The sequence below is a fragment of the Nelumbo lutea genome, chromosome 8 (assembly GCF_056320005.1).
Source record: "Nelumbo lutea isolate HS-2025 chromosome 8, American lotus-T2T, whole genome shotgun sequence".
NCBI classification, from domain to species: domain Eukaryota; kingdom Viridiplantae; phylum Streptophyta; class Magnoliopsida; order Proteales; family Nelumbonaceae; genus Nelumbo; species Nelumbo lutea.
In genome coordinates, this window is record NC_142691.1 from 53,289,246 (window position 1) to 53,314,321 (window position 25,076).

At 37.6% G+C, this 25,076-nt stretch overlaps 1 protein-coding gene across 13 annotated transcripts in view; it reads right to left on the reverse strand.

Annotated features, from left to right (window-relative positions):
* Nucleotides 1-471: 471 nt before the first annotated feature.
* GALAK (galacturonic acid kinase) overlaps nt 472-25,076 on the reverse strand; it is a 116,319-nt gene continuing 91,714 nt past the window's right edge. For all 13 annotated transcript variants that reach the window (XM_088958758.1, XM_088958756.1, XM_088958761.1 and 10 more), the window contains 7 exons: nt 14,208-14,307; nt 7,771-7,946; nt 6,553-6,593; nt 6,435-6,463; nt 5,441-5,510; nt 5,147-5,236; nt 472-1,024 (listed from right to left, as the gene is read on the reverse strand). In XM_088958758.1, the coding sequence (XP_088814884.1) occupies nt 780-1,024; nt 5,147-5,236; nt 5,441-5,510; nt 6,435-6,463; nt 6,553-6,593; nt 7,771-7,946; nt 14,208-14,307 (751 nt within the window). In that variant the 3' untranslated portion in view covers nt 472-779. The remainder of the gene's footprint in view (nt 1,025-5,146; nt 5,237-5,440; nt 5,511-6,434; nt 6,464-6,552; nt 6,594-7,770; nt 7,947-14,207; nt 14,308-25,076) is intronic.

The following is a 25,076-nucleotide window of genomic DNA, read 5'->3' on the forward strand; positions in this document are numbered from 1 at the left end:
CATAAAGCAGATATGGACGAAAAAATACAAAACCATGGAATTATACATGTTCCATGCATCGGAACTCTTCCAAAACGATATAGGCCGATACATTATGAAATTTAAAACCTTGGCTGGTTGTACTAGATGCCTGGGATCAAGTCCCGCCTTCACCCGGGATGGGGCGTCTTAGGGGTTTGGGGGAGGGTTATCTCTGATCGTGTAACCCATTGCCCGAAAATGTATGGTATGGACGACACACATTGTGATCATGATAAATAATGCCTACCCCAGCTTTGGAGGGAATGGCAGCATAAGTAGGGTCCAAATGGAGGCAAGGTTCAAACTTCAAAGTATTGATATAATATGTTCCATACAGGGCAATATTGTTTTGGTATCCAAGGGGACCGATCAACTGAAAAGCTATAATCACGTATTTCTTCCTACCATATTATTAGATCTTTTGTACTGCCAAATAGAATCTTCAGTGCGTTTTTTCTATGATGTAGAAATTTAATGCCTTCCAATTCTCCAATCTGTTTTTTTGACAAGTTTCAATTCTCCAATCATTGATTGGAAGAAAATAATAATATCCATTTTAGTATACAAGAAAACAGTTATGATAGCTTTTCTACAAGTACGAGTCTATGAGATAATTGAAATTATTTTCCGTTGTCAATAAAAAATACATGGATGGCCAGTGAGTATAAAGACATCTGATCAGACTACATCTCTTGGTTGAGCTGTTTCACAAATAAAACTTGGCTGATTGGTTGAAGCTTGAACTGCCTGACGACTGATCAAATAACATGGGCACAATCCCCGGCCTCACATATCAGCACGGCTGTGTCTTGGTTGAGCTGGCTAGCCAACACAGGTTGGAGCTTATGATACTCGTTCTTCACAAATGAAGCAGCTTCTATGGCTCTATCACCCTCTACAAATGCAAGACAACATCCTCTAAATCCAGCACCACTGAATCTTGCTCCAAGGATTCCAGGTGTTCTCAGAAGGATCTCATACAGTTGAATCAGTGGTTCACATCCTGTAAGCGCCATGGTATATACATACACATAAAATTAAAGAAACAAAATGGCAGGTAACCAGTTAAGAATATACCTATACAAATTTTTATGGAACAGAAGTCTTCATGCTAGTTAAAAGAGAGCAAAGAGAAAAAGAGGAAAGATAGAGAAGGTTCTGAATTTGCATAAAACATGACATTGGATACCTCATACATGAATCCAATGCACCAATTTTTGTCAAGTTACAAAGCGAAATTGTAATCTATAGATAATTTAAGTGTTGGGAAGAATGACACAGCCATTGAGGATTGGAAAATCATGTTTGGCATTAGTTGAAACCGTACTCTTTCTGTAAGCAATAGAACAGATAGGCCTACTCTTCATTGGAATGGTAGTTATCGTATTCTATTTGTGGCAGGCTAGACTAGTTCATTTGTTCTTTCTATCTTTGAAAGTCTTGTTTCTTGAGTTGTTTGAAGAAGTATGAATGTAAGCCTTTTATGTGAAGTTTGTCAAATGTCAAAGCATTGCAAAGGAAATTATCCAAAACCTATGAATGGAATTTCTGCTCCTTTCAGCTTGGTTCATTTTGATTTGTGGGGCCCTTCACCCATTGTTTCTATGGATAGTTATTGCTATTTTATTAGTTTTATTGATTATTACTCTTGATGCATGTGGGTCTATTTAATGAAAGGAATGAGGTTCCAAGAATTATTATAGTTTTGTTTTTTTTTCTTTTTTCCGTAAAATGGTGGAGACATACTTTGGGAAGAAAATTAAGCAGTTTCATTCAGATAATGTAATACTTTGAAGGCTCTCTAAATATCTTCTTTGAAGATAAAGGGATTTTACATCAGTCCTCTTGTACTTGTACTCCACAACAGAATGATGTTTCTGAGAGGAATAATCATCATGGATACAACATTGGCTTTAGTAATATTCCACTACAAGGGAATCTGTGCAATTTATAACAATTCTCCTTGTTTTTTTTGATAAGTATAACAATTAACAATTCTCCTTGTTGTGCCTTGACTTTTGCAGTACTTACATCCAATAGCATCTTTATCATTTTTTTTTCCGAACTACCATTCTTAGGATGCGCTTTATTAGATGTGAAGGTCATCTGGTCACTAGCATGCATCATTATAGATCTTCTACTTGCTTCACTATATGCCATAGAATAGGCCTCTTCAACAAAAGGAGTCTCCTTTCCACTCAGAGTTTGCATCTTGATATAAGAAAGTTAAAACATTATGTAAAACTTAGGATTGAGACCCACTAAAATTTCAAATCTATGATTTTTATCTATATGTGATCTATATTCTATACATTGCACTATCATGCTAATTTCTCTAAGAAAAAGTAAGGTAATGATCTTACTACATTTAATGGAGAAGTGTACAGAAAGACTCTACTCTCCTATCTAAAAGAAGATATGTCTTGCTTCAATTGATAAGTCTTTGTAATATTCTCATGTTGAGTATGAATGCCTAGCTCTTCCTCATATTTGGGATGCACTCTTAAGAAACAATTGAGGGATGATTGATAAGTAGCAGCATAGAGTTGGATATCCGGCCTATAACTGCATGGTTCTCTTGATCCCATTATCTTGGTATACTCCTCTTTCTATAAGCCTTTTTATTGCTCCAGTCAAATACCCTAGCTTCTGTTTTCCACCAAGTTGGTTCCAACAAGCCAAATGATGGTGTTAAGAAGGTTGGATCCTTCAATGTCACTTCCTCCAACCATGGACCCATGCTAGAGCACTTCAAGTGAGGAAAAGGTAGACTATGTAAAGCAACCGGTAGCAAATAAACTTCACAAACCAGCAAACACAATCCCAACAATGAACACATTAAATATTAAGACTGGTAGGTCATTACAAACATCATCTTGGCAATCCAGAGAACAGATACAGTAATTGGCAATCAAAAATACCAAGGCACATAACTGCAAAACATATACCAATGATCCAAGACATTTAAATATCAGCCAATCAAGTGAATCCACTTCTGCTAACAAGAAAAAAATCAGACATGTATTCAAGAACGAATGGTAGAGGTGCTCAACAAAAACCGAAAAACTGAACCAAACCAATCAGTTTGGTGTTTTTCAAAAACCGATGGTACCGGTTAGGTTTTGGTTAACCTAAAAGAATAACTGGCAGTTAACTGAGCCGACCAGTATATATATAATATCATATTTATAATTATCTATTTATAATATATAATATACTTATAATACATTATATATTATATATATTTGTAGTAATTATAATATAAAATACATATTTGCAATATATTATATATTATTTATAATATATGATATTATATATATTTATAGTATGTAAATTATATTTATCTATTTATTTATAATATATATTGTAAATATCGAAAACCAAGAAACCAAAGGAACCGAACTGATCAACTGGTTAACTGGTCGGTTCATGGTTTTTCAAAACTGGTGGTACTCATTTGGTTAACCAAACTGTGAGCACCCCTATCAAATGGTGCCAAATATAACCCTAATAAATATCAGAAAATATTTTTGACACACCAGAAAATTCTGAGACGAAATCTACCACAATCCAAATTATATTGCTCACCAGCCAATGCAAAAGTACATCCAAAAAACATCAGATTGAGGAAACTGATCTGTAAGTTAGAAAATGATTTTTCAGCATTTTTTTTTCACAAAAACAATCTTAAAAGAATAGCTCCTATGCTCTGATCATCGTGAGCCCTAAATGAGAAACTTTCCACATCCCTCCGCCTAGGTTAATCACGTCCATAGACTCCATACAGTTACTGACATCATCTGTAATTCTGTATGGACTATGATGTTAGTAATCTACCTTGTTCCCTATGTTTTGAAATGAACCCAGTTTGTATCTGTATCTGCTCTGATACAAAGTAGAAAAATAGGGTAGTTATGGTAGACAATAGAAGAGAGAAGAGAGATAGAAGAAAAGAGTAGAGGCCATTATAGGCCATTACCAATGTTGGTTCCAGCTATCTGGGGTCTTGGGAGGGGTGGATTGGATATAGTCCCAAACTTTGATGTTCTTTATGGACAAAGTGGCCACTCTCAGACTTAGACCTGCTCTCTCATGCTTGACATCCTGATGCCCACTGGAATCATCCACTTGATGAATTAATTTTAGGATATAGGACTTTCCTATTATAACAGATTGTTCAAAAGGATCTCCCATTCTTCCATCAAATATTCTGCTTTTTCCCAGATACTCAGGTTCAAATACCCATGGATTTGCTGTTTGCTTACTGGCTTCATATGATTCAGAAAACACTAGTTTTCTTGAAGCCTCTTGTTCATATCTCTCATCAAAAGGTGCTATTCGATAATGTCTGTCTAGCAGATCCCCCGCTAACCCAAGTGAGCATTCAAATATCTGTCCTACATTCATTCGTGAAGGTACTCCTAATGGGTTGAAAACCATATCAACAGGTGTTCCGTCTTGCAAATAAGGCATATCTTGTCTAGGCAAAATTTTTGAAATGATACCTTTATTCCCATGTCTTCCAGCTACTTTATCACCCACTCTGGTTTCACGTTTATGTGAAATATATACATGAATTGTTTCTGGATTATATAACTGAAACCCCCCTTTTTCTGGATCCATCTCACATCAATAACTCGACCCCTTCCACCTATAGGTAGTTTTAGACAAGTTTCTTTTGAAGTGGAAACTTGAATGCCAAGTATGGCTCGTAATAATCTATCTTCCGGGGCATTTTACCATTATACAAGTAATGTCCCCCACTTATTTATATGAGAGTAGCAATATGATGTAAAAGAGACAAGCCTTCCCTTCATTACATTGGTTACACATCACCACTGAGAAAAAGGATGCTATTTTAGGTATGTTGTGGCCACTCCATGCACTCATTCATTCTATTTTAGGATGCCCACTAATAATATTGGATTTTTATTGAATAAACTATAATCAAATAAGCAATCTTAATCAGGAAAAGAGAAAAAGTGACCCCTTCTATTTGATAGTTTGAAGAGAATAGACTTTTCTAGTACCCTTTTCACGTTTCAATAAAGTACAAAAGAGAAGGTAATTCTTCTCTTTAAGATGGGAAAGGAGAAATGAGGTAAAATAGTAACTCAGATATTACCACACTCATAGTTCTGAATGGAGCTTAAACCAGAAGCAGAGATGAGTTTTCCAAAATCGTCCAAATTACCAGAAGCCCATGCCTCAAGTCCTGAGATTTTTAAATCATTACAAATCAGTTCCATTACAAATCATTACAAATCAGTTCCATTACACATAAATGACTAGACAATAATTCATAAGCTAATTAAGATCTCAGAGAAACTTCATTAGATTTTTATAATGCACAGGTTTGTAGATAGGATTTATTCTAACCTCATAAACAATTAATAATAGGGTGCTGAAACTTTGGTACCTTTAGCCACCCGCATATTTTCTGAGAAATAATGCTCTGCTCTTCTAAGAAGATTAGATTCTAGTGTACACTGTAAAATGAAAAAGAAGAAAGTGGATAAGTAAAAATTAATTCTAAAGCTGCGTGAGGCTCATGATTGAAATCAATTTTATTGGCATTAAAAATTTTGTGTTAGAAAGCTGTTTATCAGACTCCCAATTGACATATAAATTGATATGCTTCATACTTCATCATATGAAGAAAGCTAACTCGATATAATAAACTGCTGTTGAAGCATTACAGTAAATTCTAGGGCCTACAGGTTTATATTAAGGAGGCTGTGATTAGTAATAGCACATAACCTTGTCCAACATAATCATGTGAAACACACTATGGTTGATTGATTGGCATTTCATAAAGGAGAAGTTGAGGGTTGGTCAAATATTCTATGTGGAAAACAATAAATATTTATAAACTACACCTCTCTTCTATTTCCTCACTTTTGGCTCTCCACTTTTTCTCTTCTCTTCTCCTCTCTTCCCCCTCTCTTCTATTTCCTGCTGTTTCTAGGTGGAAAACAATCACCCAATCTTTGTACTATATTAATAAAAGTACAATTGCTAGAATACACCTAGAAGGGGCTAAATAGAAAGTGAAAGTTGCAATAAATATTTATAAACTACATGATAAACATCAAAATAATACATCAATCTTTTCTCAGAAAACATTTTCATATATGTTATCATACTAGGGGATGGACATGGCTAGACAAGGTGTCAGATATGGACCACATTAAAATTGAAGTATCCAACATGGTAAACAATACATTGTACAATCATTTTGGGACTTGTTAAATAAGATAGAATGAAAGCAAAGCAAAGAAAAACATACTTAGAACATTGGACTGGACTTCAAATGTTATGAATCCACTTAAATCTAATGAAATTTCAACAAATTGTCTTGGATAAAAGAAGGCAAACTCTTTAAAAAACATTAGAATGATAAGTAGGAATACCTTGTGAGCTTCAAAAGCTGCTGGTTCAACTGTTTTGACAAAGACAATGTAAATAAATCAATATATGAAAACTATTCTAGTTCAAATATGTAAAAGAGTTTTAGATCAAAACATTGACCATAGCAAAGAAGGGGCTCCAGGTCTCCATTTCCAGAAGCACTGCAAACATGGAAGAAGAAGCAAATTAGAAATTGACATTAAACAAGTTCAGGTATTTTTTTTATTATTATGTATAATGATAGGTAGGCTTTTGAGAAGTTGAAACGAGTTTTTTCTAATCGACAGCCAATAAACTTGCCTTTTATGGACTGTTACCTGTTCAGATCATTTTTGGCTGTGTTTTCTGATTGGAAATTGATCTCTGTGGCGCTGGTTTGTCTCTTTAATGGGGCGATTACCTTTTTTCTCTCGTTTTATTATGAAGATATCACTTTTTTTGGCTTTTACTTGGTGTTATATTGCTGAAATGGTTATCAAGAAAAGAGATATTCTGCTTGTAAAATTTGATGGGACCAACGTGCTTTTCGGAAGTTCCACTTCCAGTTCTTTATTGAGGGATTGTCGCTATGTTGATGGAACAACTAACCAACCAGATGAATCAGATTTGAAGGGGCTGAAGCAATGGAAGAGTGATAAATGCCAAGGTTGTCTCTTGGCTTCTGGGTTCAATTGACAATGCCAAGGTTGTCTCTTGGCTTCTGGGTTCAATTGAAAATGCCAAGGTTGCCACTTGGCTTCTGGGTTCAATTGACAATGCCAAGGTTGTCTCTTTGGGGCTATGTTCTGGTGTGTCACTTCCATGGAACACTCTAGCATACCCTTGCCCATTTTTCACCACACCTGGGTTTAGCTGTAACATGTTGTTTTTGAGCAATGCCCTAGCATTAGCACAAAATGACAACCCATGTTATAAAAGAGTCCACAGATATAATCGCTAACACTTGTAAAAGGAATTGATCTGTTGCAAGTTGAAGGGGCTTAAAGGGATAGGGGTAGATGAAAAAGGATATGGGTCAAAGTAGTTAGAAATGATTTATGTGCCCATAATTTAACGATGGATGTCATTAAACAGAACAGAATAGATAAACAGAATTTATGTTGTCAACCCCATATAGTTGGTATAATGTTTGATGATGATGATGATGAGGATCTATTATCTCCTCAATAGAAAATAATAAATTAATGGATGGGAGTATCCAAGAAATTAGAGTAGGTAGATATCCAGAATTCTAATTGTTTTACAACATTTCTTCTAATCAGAAACCAGCATGAAACTAAATCAGACTGCCACTGAAAATATTGTTTACATGCACAATGACAAGGGAAAAAATCTTACTCTAAAAGAATCCTAGCGGCTTCTTGGCACTCTGCAACTCGCCGATTATATCCAGGGTTATTTGGCAAAGCATGTTTCAAACCTGAAAATGCCAATAATATTTTGTATGCTTTCTGCCCTTTGGATTCTGGACTTCCATGCAACTTTGGTGAGTGTATAAGCTTGTGTTCCTTAGTCTTTACATGCCAAACCATATTTTTCAACACAATTCTTCAGATTAGTATGGGAAAACACTAGAGAAAAGCTCAACAAATTTTATAACAATTCAAGAATTATATTACAGACTAAACCAACTTTGGAAAGACATATATGAAAAATTAGACCAAATCACATTAAATTGAAGTTCATGACAAAGTGACTAGTGAATCTTTTAATAAGATAGAAAGCATAAATGCATGACAAAACACAGCACAACACCAGACATGTGCATTCATTTAGATGTAGTGTGTTGCTATTAAGGGGTGTTAGACTGTAGGAAACAATGAAATAAAGGTTACACCAATAAAACCAATTTCTTCTAGGTCTTTATCCTCTAAGATTGTATTCTATGGCCAATTGTTTGGAAGAAACCTGACAGCAACTGATTTATTAGGAAAATGATGAAAAAACTGGATTAACTAGGATGATATTTGCACGAGGAATATATTATCAATTTGATATACTAGGATCTGAGTTTGGTCATTAATATTGGATTCAAATTTGATCTTATCTATCTCATATTGGGGTTTGATCAGATTAGGGTATGTTATTTCAGTAGAAGTCGAACTTGGTAGCCTAAACTCTACCAGTTGACCATAATATGGATTGGGGGTTCTAATTAGTGTACAATGACTAAACTGCCCCCACTTAAGTATGGGATAGGAAGTCTACATAAGTAATATTAGAACTGCCACATAAGCATATAACTTAAACAGAATGAAAAGACTAATCTACCCTTATTCGGCTAACTCTAACACTCCCCCTCAAGTTGGAGAATATATGTCATATAATCCCAACTTGTTACATATATAGTTCACTCTCCCTGAGCTCAAACCTTTGTAATCAAATCTGCCCACTGATCACCTGAGCCCACATGTTCTATGCTTATCTCTCCAATAAGGACTTTCTCCCTCAGAAAGTGGCAATCAATCTCTATGTGCTTTGTTCTCTCATGAAAAACATGATTATATGAGATGTGAATTGCAGCTTGATTATCACAGTACAATCTCATAGGTCTGTCCATTGAGAATCCAATTTCTTGTAGGAGGTTTCTCAGCCATACTAATTCACATATAGTGTGTGCCATGGCTCTGTATTCGGCTTAAGCACTACTCCTTCACAACAGTCTGCTTCTTACCCTTCCATGTCATCAGATTTCCTCCAAGAAATGTGCAGTAACATGTAGTAGATCTTCTATCTAACACTGAGCCTGCCCAATCTGCATCTGTATACCCAACTACCTCAAGTCTTCCTCCTAGTTTGTACAATAATCCACAGCTTGGAGCTCCCTTCAGGTACCTTACAATCCTAAGAACTGCATCCCAGTGAGGTATCTGGGGATTTTGCATAAATTGGCTCACCACACTGACAAAAAGGAGATGTTTGGTCTTGTGATAGTCAGATAGTTCAGCTTCCCCACTAACCGTCTATATATTCCAGGATCATCAAATATTTCACCTGTATCAATACTCAACTTAACATTTGGTTCCATGAGAGTTTCAGCCGGTTTCACACCTAACAGTCCTATTTTATCCAACAGATCAAGGACATATTTTCTTTGGCACAAGTTTACACCTTGTTTTGACCTGGCAACTTCTATAGCCAAGAAATACTTCAACTTCCCAAGGTCTTTTGTTTGAAAATGGTCTTGTAGAAAGGCCTTTAGTTTATCAATCCCCAATCTGCCACTACCAGTTATGACAATATCATCCACAAAGACTACTAATAAAATCTTTCCGGCTTTAGAATCATAGCTGAACACTGAGTGGTCAACCTGACATTGTTTCATTCCAAAATTCTTCACCACTTCACTAAACTTCCCAAACCAAGCACGAGGAGATTGTTTCAACCCATAAATTGCCTTTTTCAGTCTATACACCTTACCATCGTCCCCCTGAGCAACAAACCTAGGTGGTTGCTTCATATATACATCCTCCATACATCCTCCATTAGGTCACCATGGAGGAAGGTGTTTTTAATGTCAAGTTGAAACAAGGGCCAATCATACATAATTGCTAGGGAAATTAAGACATGGACTAAGCCCAATCTTTGCCACTAGAGAGAAGGTCTCCATATAGTCCACCCCATACAATTGAGAGTTACCTTTAGCAACAAGTTAGGCCTTCAAACGCTCCACACTGCCATCCGACAACTATTTAACAGTATACACCCATTTACAACCCACAACATGCTTACCTGGAGGAAGAGTAGTGAGCTCCCATGTGTGAGTATGTTGAAGAGCATAGAGTTCCTCCTCCATTGCTTGATGCCACCTAGGTGAAGTAAGAGCCTCCTGGACATCCTTAGGTATAGATATAGATGACAATAGAGAAACAAACTGGCGATGTGAAGCAAAAAGGTGAGAGATCGAAACAAAATTGGAAATGGGATATAGGGTACAACTACGTCTACCTTTCCGTAAAGCAATGGGAAGATCAAGCTCTGAAGGTTTTGGGATAGGAGCAACAACAGGATCCGCAGACAAGGTAGAAGCCGAAGGAGGTGTCGATGTTTGTTGATGAGTATACACGTACCGGATTGGTGGTCGTTTAGTAGGAATCTGCACTTGAGGTGAAGGTTCAGCCCCAACTAGAACAACCGGAACGGGGTCACAGACTGGAAGAGGGAGAGGAAGCAAAGGTGGAGATGGCTATACTTCAGGTCCCGAGAAGAACAAGATGGACTAAGAAAAAGTGACATCAAGACAGACATAGAACTTCCGAGTAATGGGATTGTAACACTTATACCCTTTCTGGGTCCGAGAGTAATCAAGAAAGATACACTTAATATAGCGTGCATCCAGCTTGTCTAAACCAGGACTTTGATTGTGAACAAAGCATACACAACCAAAGACCCAGGGTGTTAATGGAAAGGGAGGCAAGGTGGGGAACAAAATAGAAAAGGGAGACCGACCATGAAGGACGAAGGAGGGTATCTGATTAATAAGGAAACAAGCGGTAAGTACAACATCACTCCAAAATCATTTAGGAACACTCATATGATGAAGAATAGACTAAGCAGTTTTAAGAAGATGACGGTTCTTTCATTCAGCCACACCATTTTGTTGAGGGGTTGATGCACATGAAGTTTGCTGAATGATGCCATGCTATTCTAAATACTGTTGAAAGGAAGTAAGAAAGTATTCATGACCATTATCTGAACGAAGAACTTTGATTGGAACACCAAATATTTTGATTTAGTTCACTCAGTCATATGTTGAGTCCTTTTGATTTAGTTCACTCAGATGTGTGGGGTCCAATTAGAATTGAGTCTTATAATGGTTACAAATATTTTGTTATCTTTGTTGACGACTGTTCAAGAATGACATGGCTTTATTTAATGAAAGAAAGAAGTGAATTATTTTCCATTTTCCAAAAGTTTCATGCTGAAGTGCGTGCACAATTTGATGTTTCACTTAAAATTCTTCCTTCTGACAATGGCAGAGAGTATTTTCTTTCTTCATTCTAGCAATACTTGGAACAATGTGGTATTATTCATCAGACATCTTGTGCTCACACCCCTCAACAAAATGGGGTGGCTTAGAGGAAGAACTGACATCTACTTGAAACAACTCGGTCTCTCCTTCATCATATGAATGTTCCTAAACGTTTTTGGAGTGATGCAGTCCTGACTGCTTGTTTTCTCATTAATTGCATGCTCTCGTTTATTTTGAATGGTCGTTCTTTGTTCTCTATCTTATTTCTCACTTTGTTTCCATATCCTCTGACTCCCAGGATCTTTAGGTGTGTGTGTGCTTTGTTCAGAACCTTGGTCCTGGACTAGACAAGTTGGATGCTCGTTCCATTAAATGTATCTTCCTTGGCTACTCTAGGACCCAGAAAGGGTACTGATGCTACAACCCTGTTACTTGAAAATCCTTTGTGTGTCCTGATGTTACATTTTTTGAATCGGTGCCATACTTCTCTCCTTCTGATATCCCTTCTCTTCCTACAGAGGTTCCTCTTCCTCTTCCGGTTGATAATTCCATCCTGGTGGTTCCCATTATGCCTGAGTCTACACCTTCCCCAATGCAGGAGCATAGTGAAAGACCACTAATTCGTCAAGTGTATACTCATTAACAGAGGCCAGGACCTCCACCACCATCTACTCTGGTGGCTGATCTAGCTCTTTCCACAACTGAATTGCCTTCTGACCTTGACTTTCCTATTGCAGAGCAGAAAGGTATACGTAGTTGCACACCACATCCTATATCCAATTAGGTTTTTATATCTCACCTTTTTGCATCCCATCGTGAGTGTATTACCTTGTTATCCTTTGTATCCATACCTAAGGATGTTCAGGAGGCTCTTACTTCACCAGGCTGGCGAAAAGCTATGGAAGAAGAACTCCCTGCTCTTCATCCCAATCATACATGGGAACTCATCAATCTTCCCCCAAGTAAACATGTTGTTGGTTGTAAGTGGGTGTATGCTATTAAGTATTTACCAGATGGGAGAGTGGAACGGCTGAAATCCCGTTTAGTTGCAAAAGGATACTATCAACTTTATGGTGTAGACTATGTCGAAACCTTTTCTCTAGTTGCAAAGATTGGCTCAGTCCATGTGTTGATTTCCATAGCTGCACTGCATGATTAGCCTCTCTTTCAGCTTGATATTAAAAATGCCTTTCTCCATGATGATCTTCTAGAGGAAGTGTACATGGAGCAACCACCAGGGTTTGTGGCTCATGGGGAGGATGGTAAGGTGTGTAAGCGCAAGAAGGCAATCTATGGGCTCAAACAGTCTCCCCGTGCTTGGTTTGGAAAATTCAGTGAAGTGGTGAAGGAGTTTGGAATGAGGAAATGCCAAGTTGACCATTTAGTATTTAGCTGACTCTGTGGCTGGGAAGATCTAGCTGGTAGTGTATGTGGATGACATAGTCATAACTGACAGTGATAGAGTTGGGATTGATAGATTGAAGTCATTCCTACAAAATCACTTTTAGACAAAAGATCTTGGGAAGTTGAAGTATTTTCTTGGTATAGAAGTTACTAGATCAAAGGAAGGCATCAATCTTTGTCAGCGGAAATATGTTCTTGCCCTGTTGGAAGAAACAGGGCTGCTAGGTGCTAAACCAGCTGAAACTCCCATGGAGCTGAATGTGAAGTTGGGAAGTGACACAGGTGAATTGTTTGATAATCCTGGAAGGTATAGAAGGCTAGAGGGAAAACTGAACTATCTAACTATCACTAGGCCTGACATCTCTTTTGCCATCAGTATAGTAAGCCAGTTCATGCAGAATCCTCGGGCTTAGAATTGTGCGGTATTTGAAGGGGGCCCTAGGTCATGGGTTACTATACAAGCCAGGAGGTGATCTTGAAGTAGTTGGATACACTGACACAGACTGGGCTAGCTCTGTATCAGATAGGAGATCCACTACAGGTTATTGAACCTTTTTGGGAGGAAATCTAGTAACTTGGAAGAGCAAGAAGTAGGCTGTTGTAGCAAGGAGTAGTGCAGAAGAAAAATACAGGGCCATGGCACATATTATATGTGATCTAGTATGGTTGAAAAATCTATTACAGGAAATCAGGTTTTCAATAAGCAAACCCATGAATCTATACTGTGACAACCAGGCTGCAATTCACATCTCATCCAACCCAGTTTTTCATGAGATAAGTAAACACATAGAGGTAGATTGTCACTTTGTAAGGGAAAAGGTCATCAGTGGTGAGATAAGTATTGAGCATGTGAGAATAGTTGATCAATGGGCAGATCTGTTCACAGAAAGGTTGAGTTCAGGAAGAGTGAGCTATATATGTAACAAGCTGGGATTATATGATATATACTCTCTAGCTTGAGGGGGAGTGTTAGAGTTGACTAAAGAGGGGTATTTTGGTATTCTTCTTCTTCTTCTTCTTCTCTCTTCAACATCTCTAAACCTTACAACTAACATCAATTCTATTGGACAACATTTCAACAAGATAATAGTTTGAGAATAAAAAATAGTAGGGAAACCAAAGCCGAAAAGAAGAGAAATGAGGAATCATTCAAACAACTTAGGTCAAAGCAGTTGAGCAAGTATTCCATCACTAAGGGGTATTAAACTCTTCTAAGAACTCCATCAACAACCCAAACAGCAATGTTTCCAAAAACGTTAAGTTTCAGGACTCTACAACAAGAAAAGGGATCAAGAACCCTTCAAAACTGATCTGAAATCCAGTCATATTTATGATAAATGGATAACATAAAAATTCCAACTTATAAGTGGATATGCTAGTTACAGGTTCCTTGCCTTACCTTGCAGTTCATACAAGTTAGACAACCATAACTGGAAAGCAATATAGCTGACTGATCCAAAATACCATTTCTCAAACCCAAGTATTCATTTTCAATTACCCTGCAGCAAAAGGATAGGAAAATATAAAACTAAAAGACTGAATGTGTTAAATAGAAAGTTAAGAACACATGGGAAAATAAGAGAGCAATTCCATCTTCGCTAGGTTCTCAACCACATCTTAAAACACCTCATAGAAAGACATTGTAGCCAAAGAAGACCACATCTTATGACACCTCAGAAAGATATTGTGATAAATTTGGACCTAGGGCTTTGTGACCATCAATCAGTTTTTATCAGTAAAAGGCCATCCTCAAAACTTTCTTGAAATTGGTCAAAACGGGTATATACATGACAGGAACAGTGAAGAAGAGAGAAAAGTAATCTGTTTGGGTGTGTCTAAAGCCAAACAATGCCTTAAAATATAAATTGCATATTGCTGTGAGAAAGGAATGAGAAATCACTATTATGTCCTACAAAATCAAAGCAGAGGCTGCAGAATTATGATATAGCATATATACGATATGGTACAGAAGTGCACCCAGACCATATACAACAAAAAGTTCAACATAAATACAAATCAAGACTTAGGCTTTCTACTCTGCCCTTCAAATGGATGCCATGGTACAAGCATCAATTTTTCGTTCAGAAAACTGTGTCTAGTATGTAACATAGCTATAGTAAAAATGTTTGCCTTAAAGAAACCGGTCTTTGATGAAGTTGCAATCAACCTCTATATGCTTGGCATGCTTATAGAATATTTGCATAGAGGCAATTTTAATTGCACTCATACTGTTTGCAAATAGAGGGACAGGAGAAAAGATGTCAATGCATAAATCATGTAGTAAAGCCTGGAGCTACACAATCTCATTGTAGATAGATGAAGAGAGGATGAAGAAGAACAGCCTGTGAGAGAGAGAGAGAGAGAGAGAGAGAGAGAGAGCATGAACATACAAAACGAATCAAAACAATTAAAGAATGTTGACACTTGACAAGGCTGTCCAGGAGAAGAAACAAATTGGATACCACTAGGATAACATAGGATATATCTAACCTTGTTATTGTAAGATAGATGAGAAAGCCCACGGGCTATCAGTATAAAGTAGCATTTGTTAGACAGTGTGTGCCCTTAGGATCCAATATATTGTGTAAACTACTTTTGTTTTATGAATAAAAGTTAAGTTTCTAGTACAGTTGCATGTGTCATTGGGTAATTTACGTTATAGTCCTGTTTTTGATAAATGAAATATTAATGTGTTGAAGGTTCTCAATCACTTGCCGCCATTGTGAGAGATTTGGAATCTTTGGCATGAACTACCACAGTAGATCACTGCGCTTGTGAATTTCCCTTCAAGTTTAAGGTATGTTTTAGTTGTGTTTATGTCTGATTTTACATAGTCCAAATACCTTGTTCAATCCCATAGAGAAAAAAAAAATTGACTTGGCTGAAATAGATGGTAATAAGGCCTAGTTTTAATAAGAAATCAGCAAATCAGCAAAAGAAAGAAGAGAAAAAGGGAAAGAGAACAGAGAAGAAGAAAAGAAACAAAGAGAATGAGAGAAAAAGGAATTTATGGTCCTGTCATCCCAATTACTGCTATTTATATTAAAACAAATAAAAGGAGATAAAAAGACAAGAATACCCCTGCGACTATATGAAAGAAAGAAATAATAATAAATAACAGCAATAAATAGTACAAGCTTAATTAGCTGCATCTCCACACTCCCCCTCAAGTTGGGAATAGATATTTGTCATGCCCCACTTGCATGGATCTGTCTCCAGATTGACATTGATAATTGCTTTGGTAAGAAATCAACAAGCTGCATACCAGAGGCAACATAAGGAAGACAAAATTCTTGAGAGGCAACTCACTTTGATGAAACGTCGGTCCACATCAATATGTTTAGTTCTATCATGCTGTATTGGGTTATAAGCAATATTATCGGTAGGTTGGTTACCACAATATACTCAATGCCCAATTCTTTAAGTAGATATCTCAACCATAACACCTCAGCCACACTATTATCCATAGACATGTACTCTACTCAACATTGGAGTGGGAAGCAACATTTTGTTTCTTACTCCATGAAACAAGATTTCTTCCAACAAAGACATAATATCCTTAAGTGGATCTCCTGTCATCAAAACACCTGGGTCAATCTGCATTAGTGTACACTTCTCTCTTCATATGACCATTATTCTTGAAAAGCATACCTCGGTCTGGACGCCTCTTCAATAGGCAAAGATCCTTTCAATAGCAAGAAGATGAGTTGTCCTAGGAGAGTGTATATACTAACAACACTGACAACAGAAGAAATGTTAGGATGTGTTAGGCAAAGACAGAGAAGCTTCTTATTTAGCCGTTGATACACTGCTTTTTCTTCAAGGGACTCACCCCCTTTTGCATTTATCTTATGATTCAACTCAATAGGTGTGTCTGCAGGTTTAAGTTCCCAATTTTCCAGTTTCCTCAAATTGATCAAGGACATATTTCCTCTAGGGGATAAAAATACCTATAGAAATGATGGGCTGAATGGGCCTCAGTGTCTTATTTTCTTATTGGGTTTATTAGTTCCTTCTATTTATTAGCTAATGGGCCTTAGTTGTGGGCCTATCTTCTTTGTTTGTTTATTATTATTAGTACAGCCACTCTACCAGGGGCACCCTTGTAATTGTACATTAAATTAGAATAAGTTCTAAAAAAATATGGTTAAGGGACTAGAGAGAGAAATGATCAAGCTCTCTTTCTCTTCCCTTTTCTTCCTGATTCTTCATCTTTCTTTTGAACTTCTTCTCTAATTTTAGAATTGTTGCTGGTCTATATTTAATCTTGGAATTAGAGAAAGTCGCCACTTCCTGCTTTCTTTTTCTTAAGTCCATATATAGTGTCTATGGAGAATTAAGTTGCTGATTGGTGGGAGGTTGATGCCCCCTAGTTGGGGGAGTTTTCAGGAGAAGATTACACATTCAGATCGAGGCCCGAGACAAGTTCTTGGTGATTATTCCTGAAAACACTACCTGACCAGAGAAATCAGCTTAAGGGGTCTAGAGATAGTTTGAAGCTGGTGCTTGGGGCTTAAAGGAAGTTTGTTGACCAATTTGGAGATAAAATCAGTTAGAAAAGTTTTTGGAGTCTCTAGTAGGAGTAGCTATAACTTCTTTCTTCCTCTTGGGATGTCGGGTACTATGAAACCCTAGTTTGTGGCTATAAAAGAGTAGCTTTGACTTCAGGTTAGTGTTATTTGATTAGTAGTAACTTATTTTTATTTTTTCTTGTTTCCATTTAATCAATAGAGCAAACTGGAATTGAGAGAAAACAACTTACAGACTCTAGATTTATCTGGGGGTCTGTGGAGACTCTATTGGGGGTAGTGACTACTATGAAGTTAGATAGAACCAACTATTTGACATGGTTGCATTCAATAAAAATCTATGTTTATAGTAGAGGAAAATGGGGGTACATCACTAGGAGTAAGGCAAAACCTAATGAGGACGATCCTACCTATGAGAGGTGGATGCATGAAAATTACATAGTTGTAGGCTGGTTGGTTAATTCAATGGAACCTCATATCAGTTAATACTACTTGTGGGTGGATACTGCTAAGGAGGTATGGGATAGTGTCAAGGAGACCTACTCATAGAAGTTGAATGTTGCTAGGGCTTATAAATTAAGAAAATAATGTGAATAATCTAAGACAAGGGGAGAAGCCCTTAGCTGTGTACTTCTCAATGCTGAAGTATCTATAGAAGGAAATTGATTTGATGGAAATGGTTGAATAGAGGTGCACAAAAGATGTTGAAACTCATAGGAAATTGATGGAGAGGAATCAAGTCTTTGAGTGTCTTACAGGACTCAACCCTGAATATGATATAGTTAGGTAGAATGTTTGAGCAAAAGATGAAGTGATCCTTTCTTAGGCATTTTTATGGAGGTTATAAGGAATCACCCAAAAGAAATAAGAAGGAACCCATGACCAACACAAACTCCTAAGCCCAAAAAAAGAACATAGCTTTAATTTTAACCCTCAAAAAATAACCCCCACTTGCTTCTAAAGCATGGAACCCTCAACAGAAAGCGGAACAAAAGAACCCAACCAACAGAGAAAAACTTTAAAAATATGCATAAAACTAACAACACTCTAAGTTAGGATTTTTCAACAACCATCGGGTACTGAAGCTCTAATTCCTGAAACACTTTTCTAGTTTAGTCTTCCCATCTTAGAACCAATAAGCCCAATTTTCTGCTGACTTGGAGACTAGTTTCAACGACCTTTTCCATATCCACTTTTTTCTCAACTTTTTAAACTTATCAAACTCTACTCTTTCTTCCTCTTCAGCTTCATCAATTTCCTCTTATGAGCTATCCTCTTCCCCCAACAAACCCCTTCTTTTGCCTGGGACTTTTTAGTAAAATCTTCTGGCTTAACTCCTTTCTTAGGCTTGTGCTATGGTCAGTAATGAAGAAAGTAGAAGACAAGTTCAGATTGTGGAAGTACTAGTAGATCATTTTGCTAAGGATGGGATGAAACATGAGGTGATTACTGAGAAGGATGTTGTGTGTGAATATTGCATGAAGTCAGAGCACACGAAGGATACCTGTTGGAAGCTGCATCCAGATCTCCTACTTGCTAGGTATAAGAATACCAATAATGACAGAAAGAGTCAGAATGGGAAATGTGGTAGTACTAATGTAGCCACCTCCTTTGAGGGTGCAAAGGGGCCATAGAATGAGAAATCTATAGGGAACAGCTTACAGCCACCAGGGTTGAATATGCGGACTATGGTCATATTATTAGTCATTTAGAACCTACCTCTTCAGCTTCCAGTCCACTAGGCAATGGCTCCACTTTTGCTTATGCTCACTCAGGTATTCGTGTTACTACGAACCATGCTTCTACCTCAGGTAATCGTAGGGTCCCTTGGATAATAGATTCTAGTACTTTCGAGTTCTAAACATATAACCTGTGTTTCCACTTTATTCAATACTTACCAACCTTTATCTAGATGTGACAAAACATCCCTTGTTGATGGCTCTCTTTTCCCCATCTAAGGAGACATTTGAACGTCAGACTCCCTTACCTTGACCTCTATACTTCGTGTACCATAACTTAACACTAATATGCTTTCAGTTAATAATTTGACTAAATATTTAAACTGCAATGTAAACTTTTTTCCTTCTTACTGTGCTCTTTAGGACATGAAATCCTAGAAGGTGATTGGCAATGGCCATGAGGTGAATGAGATATATCTATTAAAATTTATTGAATAGAGCCAAGTGCAGCCTCAGAAATCAGCCTTTAGATTTACAGTGTCATAGTCAGTTAGTCGTATCATGTTATGTCACTATTGTTTCGGTCATCTTTCTTTCTCTTTATTGAAGCTTTTGTTTTAAGGGAATAAATTTATTGAGTCTACATTGTGAGTCTTTGTTTTCAAAGCTTTGTAGAAACTCTTATCCTGCAAGTAATAAAAGATCTACTTTTCCTTCTAACATTGCTCACTCTGATTTGTGGGGGCTTTACTATATACCTTGAATGGGTGGCAATATTTTATTTTGTTTATTAATGACTTCTCCCATTGTACATGGCTTTACCTTGTGCATTATCGTGCTAAAGTACCCAAACTTGTTTAACATTTTCATGAATTTTTGCTCACCCAGTTTGACACCCGCATTAAAATATTCCAGTTAGATAATGCTAAGGAACATTTTGAGAAGGATCTTACCTCTTATTTTGAGAAGTTTGGGGATGTTACTAAAGCTCTTATGCTCACACTCTAGAGAAAAATAGGGTAGCAAGATCTTACCTCTTCATTGTTTTTTTTTTTACAAACATTGATGTTTTTTTCCCATCCTCTTACGTATCTTTGGATGTACTTGCTATGTCCACATTCCTAGTTCCCAAAGACAAAAGTTTGAAACCAAAGTTAGGAAGTGCATTTTCCTTGGGTATGACTCCACATAGACGGGTTACTATTGCTTTGATCCCAGTAGTGACACCTTGTTTGTTTCTAAGGATGTAAATTTTGTAGTGTCAGCTCCTTTTTTTGGCCATTTTCTGAGTGGGAGCCCTCTATTGAGTTGTTTGCTACACCCCTTCCCTTGCCAGTTCCAATTGAATCTTGTGTTAGCCCTTCTTAAACTCTTTCAGTCTCTTTCTTTAAGTTGTCCTCATCTCTTGGCTCCCCCGTTCCTACTCCTCCACGTCTTCCTAGTCCTCTTGTGTTCCCTACACATTTTGTTCTTTAGAGGTGGTACCAATGTCAAAGGCAAAGGCATGCACAACTTGTTCCCCCCTCTCCATGTGAGGCTTTGACAGTCCCAGTCACTAAAGGGAGGATGGGTCCTATACCACCATCACCAGCACCTCCCTTTTCTGATCTTGACTTACCCATTGCAATGAGAAAAGGTAAGAGGAAATGTATCACTCATTGCATTTCCAAACACCTATCTCACAATCTGTTATCCCTTTCCTACTATTTCTTCCTAGCCTCTATTTCAACCTAACCTATTCCTAAGAATGTATTAGAAGCCTTGTCTAAGCCAGAATGGAGGAATGCTATGAGGATTGAGATAGAAGCACTTCGTAAGAACAATAGTTGGGATGTTGTAAACTTAACTATTGGAAAGGAGCCTGTTGGTAGTAAACAGGTTTACACTATAAAGTATCATGTTGATGGTTGGATTGAGAGGTATAAGACCTATCTTATTGCCAAGGGCTGTACTCAGGTGCATGGGATTGATTATATGAAGACCTTCTCTCTGGTGGCTAAGATAACATTTGTAAGAGTTTTGTTGTCTTTGGAAGTGAGCTATGACTAGCCCCTTTATCAGTTTGTTGTTAAGAATGCCTTCTTCAATGGTGATTTGACTAAAGAGGTGTATATGTCGCTTTCCCTAGAATGTATGGTAAGAAGAGGCAAAGGTATGTAAATTGAAGAGGTCCCTTTATGGACTTAAGCAGTGCCCACATGCTTGGTTTGATAGATTTTGGGCTGCTCTTATTCAATTTGGTTATACTCAAACTCAATTGGACCATACTTTGTTTGTGAAGAGAAAAGCTTCTTGGGTCACCTTTTTCATTGTTTATGTGGATGACATTGTTGTTACAGGCAATGATATATTTTCATTTCCTAGCAAAAGTTTGTTCTAGACTTTCTTACTAAGTATGGAAGCTTGGTGCCAAACCTACCTCCACCCCTATTGATAGGAATTATTTGCTCTCAACTATTGGTGGTGATCTTTCGGCTGACAAGGGAGTATTTTAGAGACATTTGGGAAAGCATCAATGCTTTGTATGACATGGCCTTGTAGAGAGGCTAGGCCAAATGGGCCCTAGTATCTATCCTTTTACTCTTTGTAATGTGTTATCTATTTGTTTTGTTAATGGGCCTGTCTTTGTGGGCCTGTTACTTCTTTTTGTAAGCTTCTTTAAATTCTTGCTTAGCTGGCCGCCCACTTAAGGGCATACTTGTAATTAACCTAGTTAATGAAGATTAGCAAAAGGATTAGAGAGGAGAGAGGAGATTATCAACTCCTCTTCTTCTTCCTCTTCTTTTTCTCCATCTTCCGTTGTACTGCTGTCTTCTACATTTCTTCTACTTTTCTCTCTATTTTTAACCAAGTTTATATCAGTTTTAGAGGACTGATTTACTTCTTGGTATCAGAGCAGGTTTCTCCTTTCTCTTTCTTTCCTTTTTTTCTCTAATACACCCTTCGATTAGGAGAGTGTATGGAGAGATAAGTCCCCTATAGTTCAGAGGATCTTTTGCCTAGTTGGTAGAGGGTTTGGAGAGTTGAAGTCTGGCTGAAAACTGCAAAGAAGTGATGCTGTATTTTTTCTGCTCAAAACCCTAGCCGATTAGAGAGTTTCGAAGTTATAGGTAAAGGAGAAGTTTTTGGTGTGGCACTTAGTGCTTGGGAGGTGTGTTTTGATTTCTATAAGGGTGCAGTTAAGTCCTGAAAGAAGTTGGAAAGTTCTGGTAGGTGCAGCTGCATCTTCTCTCTTTCTCTCCGACAACTGAGTGCAGTGAAACCCTAGCTATCAAGTACCTGGGCACCGTTTTGACTTCAAGTAAGTTTATAAAGCATAAAAAATTTGTTTTTTAATTTTTGTTTTATCAATGGAGCTATACGGAAGTGAGTTCAAGCAGATGCCGGTATCCGGGCTTGGCTCAGTAGATTCCGTTTTGATTGGTGTGACCACAATTAAGTTGGATGAAACCAATTACCTAGCTTGGGCATAGTCTATACGGATTTACATCTGTAGTAGAGGTAAATTAGGATATCTCATAGGAAGTAAAGTGAAACCCAAAGAGACAAACCCTGCATTTGAGAAATGGATGCAGAAGAATTATACAGTAATCGTATGGTTGATCAACTCTATGCAGACTCATATAAGTTAGCATTACCTTTGGATGTCTTCAGCCAAGGAGATTTGGGATAGTGTTACAGAGACCTATTCGTAGAAGTTTAATGTGGCAAGAGCCTATAAACTGAAAAGTGATGTGAAGAATCTAAGGCAGGGGAGAAATGTGTGCCAATTTACTATTCTGCTGAAATCTCTATGGTAAGAAATTGATGTCATGGAGATAGTTGTATGGGAGAGTACAAAGGATGCAGAGACCTTTAGGAAATTGGTCAAAAGAAATAGGGCGTTTGAGTTTCTTACGGGACTCAACCTTGAGCTTGACATTATTAGGTAGAATATTCTAGGCAAGGATGGGGTCACCCTGGCCCAGGCATATGCTATGGTAAGTAGTGAAGAGAGTAGGCGGTGTTAGATAGTATATGCCCTTAGCTCCAATTAGATGGATGTACATTTACATTTATTGTAAATGAATAAAAGTACATAATTGATTCATGTTATATTTGGTGTTTCTCTGTAATTACCCTTAAACTGGACACTTATGAGACTCGTGTTACTTTAGAAAGTTCTCAGTCGTTGGATAGACTTGGGGAAGTTTATCCTGTCAAGGCTGACACTAATGTGCCGCCAAGTAGGTTGGGGTAGCTTGTCTCAGCTGCCAGGGTTAGACCCTGTTATAATTCGGCCTGCCTTTGAGTTCTGTTAGTTTGATAACAGCCAAGAAGAAAGAGGAAGAAAGAAGGAAGAAAGAGAGAGAGAGAGGAGGAGAAAAGGAGAGAAGAAAAATCTGGTTCGAATTAGGGAAAAGTTTTTCTCCCATTCGGCCAGGCATGTTTTTATATTATTAATATAATGGAAAAGACACATGTGCCCTTATTTAAGTGAGGGACACTAGTTCTAATATAATATTACAGATCAGCAACCTCAACATAAGTATAAAGACAGAAATACCCCTACACTAACACTACCCCTCAAGCTGGTGAGTATATATCATATAATCCCACCTTGTTACATATGTAGTCCACTCTTCCCCGACTCAACCGTTTTGTAAATAAGTCTACCCACTGGTTTCCTGTATTAACGTATGCAGTGTCTATCACTCCATTCAGCACCTTCTCTCTCACAAAGTGACAGTCAACCTCTATGTGCTTGGTTCTTTCATGAAACACTGGATTAGAAGAAATATGAACTACAACCTGATTGTCACAATAGAGCTTCATTGGAGTATTAATGTTGTATCCTATCTCCTGTAGAAGGTTCCTTAGCCACACTAATTCACAAGCAGTATGTGCCATAACTCTTTGATGACATTGTGGTCATGGGTAATGACACCCAAGAGGTTTGTAAACTCAAAAGGTTTCTTAGCTCTGAATTTGAGATCAAGGACTTAGGAGATCTCAGGTACTTCTTGGGAATTGAAGTTGCTAGATCTAAGGATGGAATTTTCATTTCTCAGTGCAAGTATGTTCTTGACCTCTTTGCAGAGATTGGTAAGCTTGGTGCTAAACCGGTCTCCACCTATAGATCCCAATCATAAACTTTCTGCTACTGATGGTGAACCTTTGTCTGATAGGGGAGTGTTTCAGAGACTGCTTGGGAAGTTGTTATATCTCTGCATGACTTAACCAAATATTTCCTATGCAGTGAGTGTTGTTAATCAGTTTATGCATTCTCCTAGAGATACACATTTAGCTACGGCAGAAAGAGTTGTGTTACTTGAAAGGTACTCTAGGGAAAGTTATTTTATTTGCTAAGCATGAACACATGAAGCTAGAACTGGAAGCATACACTGGTGCTGATTGGGTTGGATGTGTTGATGATAGGAGGTCCACCTCAGGATATTGTGCTTTGGTGGCAAGGAACATTGTCTCATGGAGGAGTATGAAACAGTTTGTAGTTGCTAGATCCTTCGCTGAAGTTGAGTACAAGGCAATGGCACATGGTGTGTCAGAATTTCTGTGGCTGCAATCACTTTTAGAAGAATTGGGAGTTGACTATGAAAAGCCAATGATGCTCTACTGTGACAAATAGCCAGCTATCAACATTGCTCACAATCCTGTTCAACACGATAGAACTAAGCACATTGAGGTTGATAGACATTTTATACGGGAAAGAGTTGCTTCAGGGGAATTTTGCTTGCCATTTATTGCTTGAGAAGAGCAGTTGGCTGATGTGTTGACCAAGGAAGTTCCAAGAGGGAAGTTGACACACTATATAAGCAAGTTGGGGAGTGTAGAGAAACTAGGCCAAATGGGCCCTAATATCGATCCTTTTATTCTTTGTAATGTGTTATCTATTTGTTTTGTTAATGGGCTTGTCTTTGTGGGCCTGTTACTACTCTTTGTAAGCTTCTTAGTTCTTGCTTAGCTGGCTGCCCACTTAAGTGCATACTTGTATGTAACCTAGTTAATGAAGATTAACAAAATGATTAGAGAGAGAGGAGATTATCGAACTCTTCTTCTTCT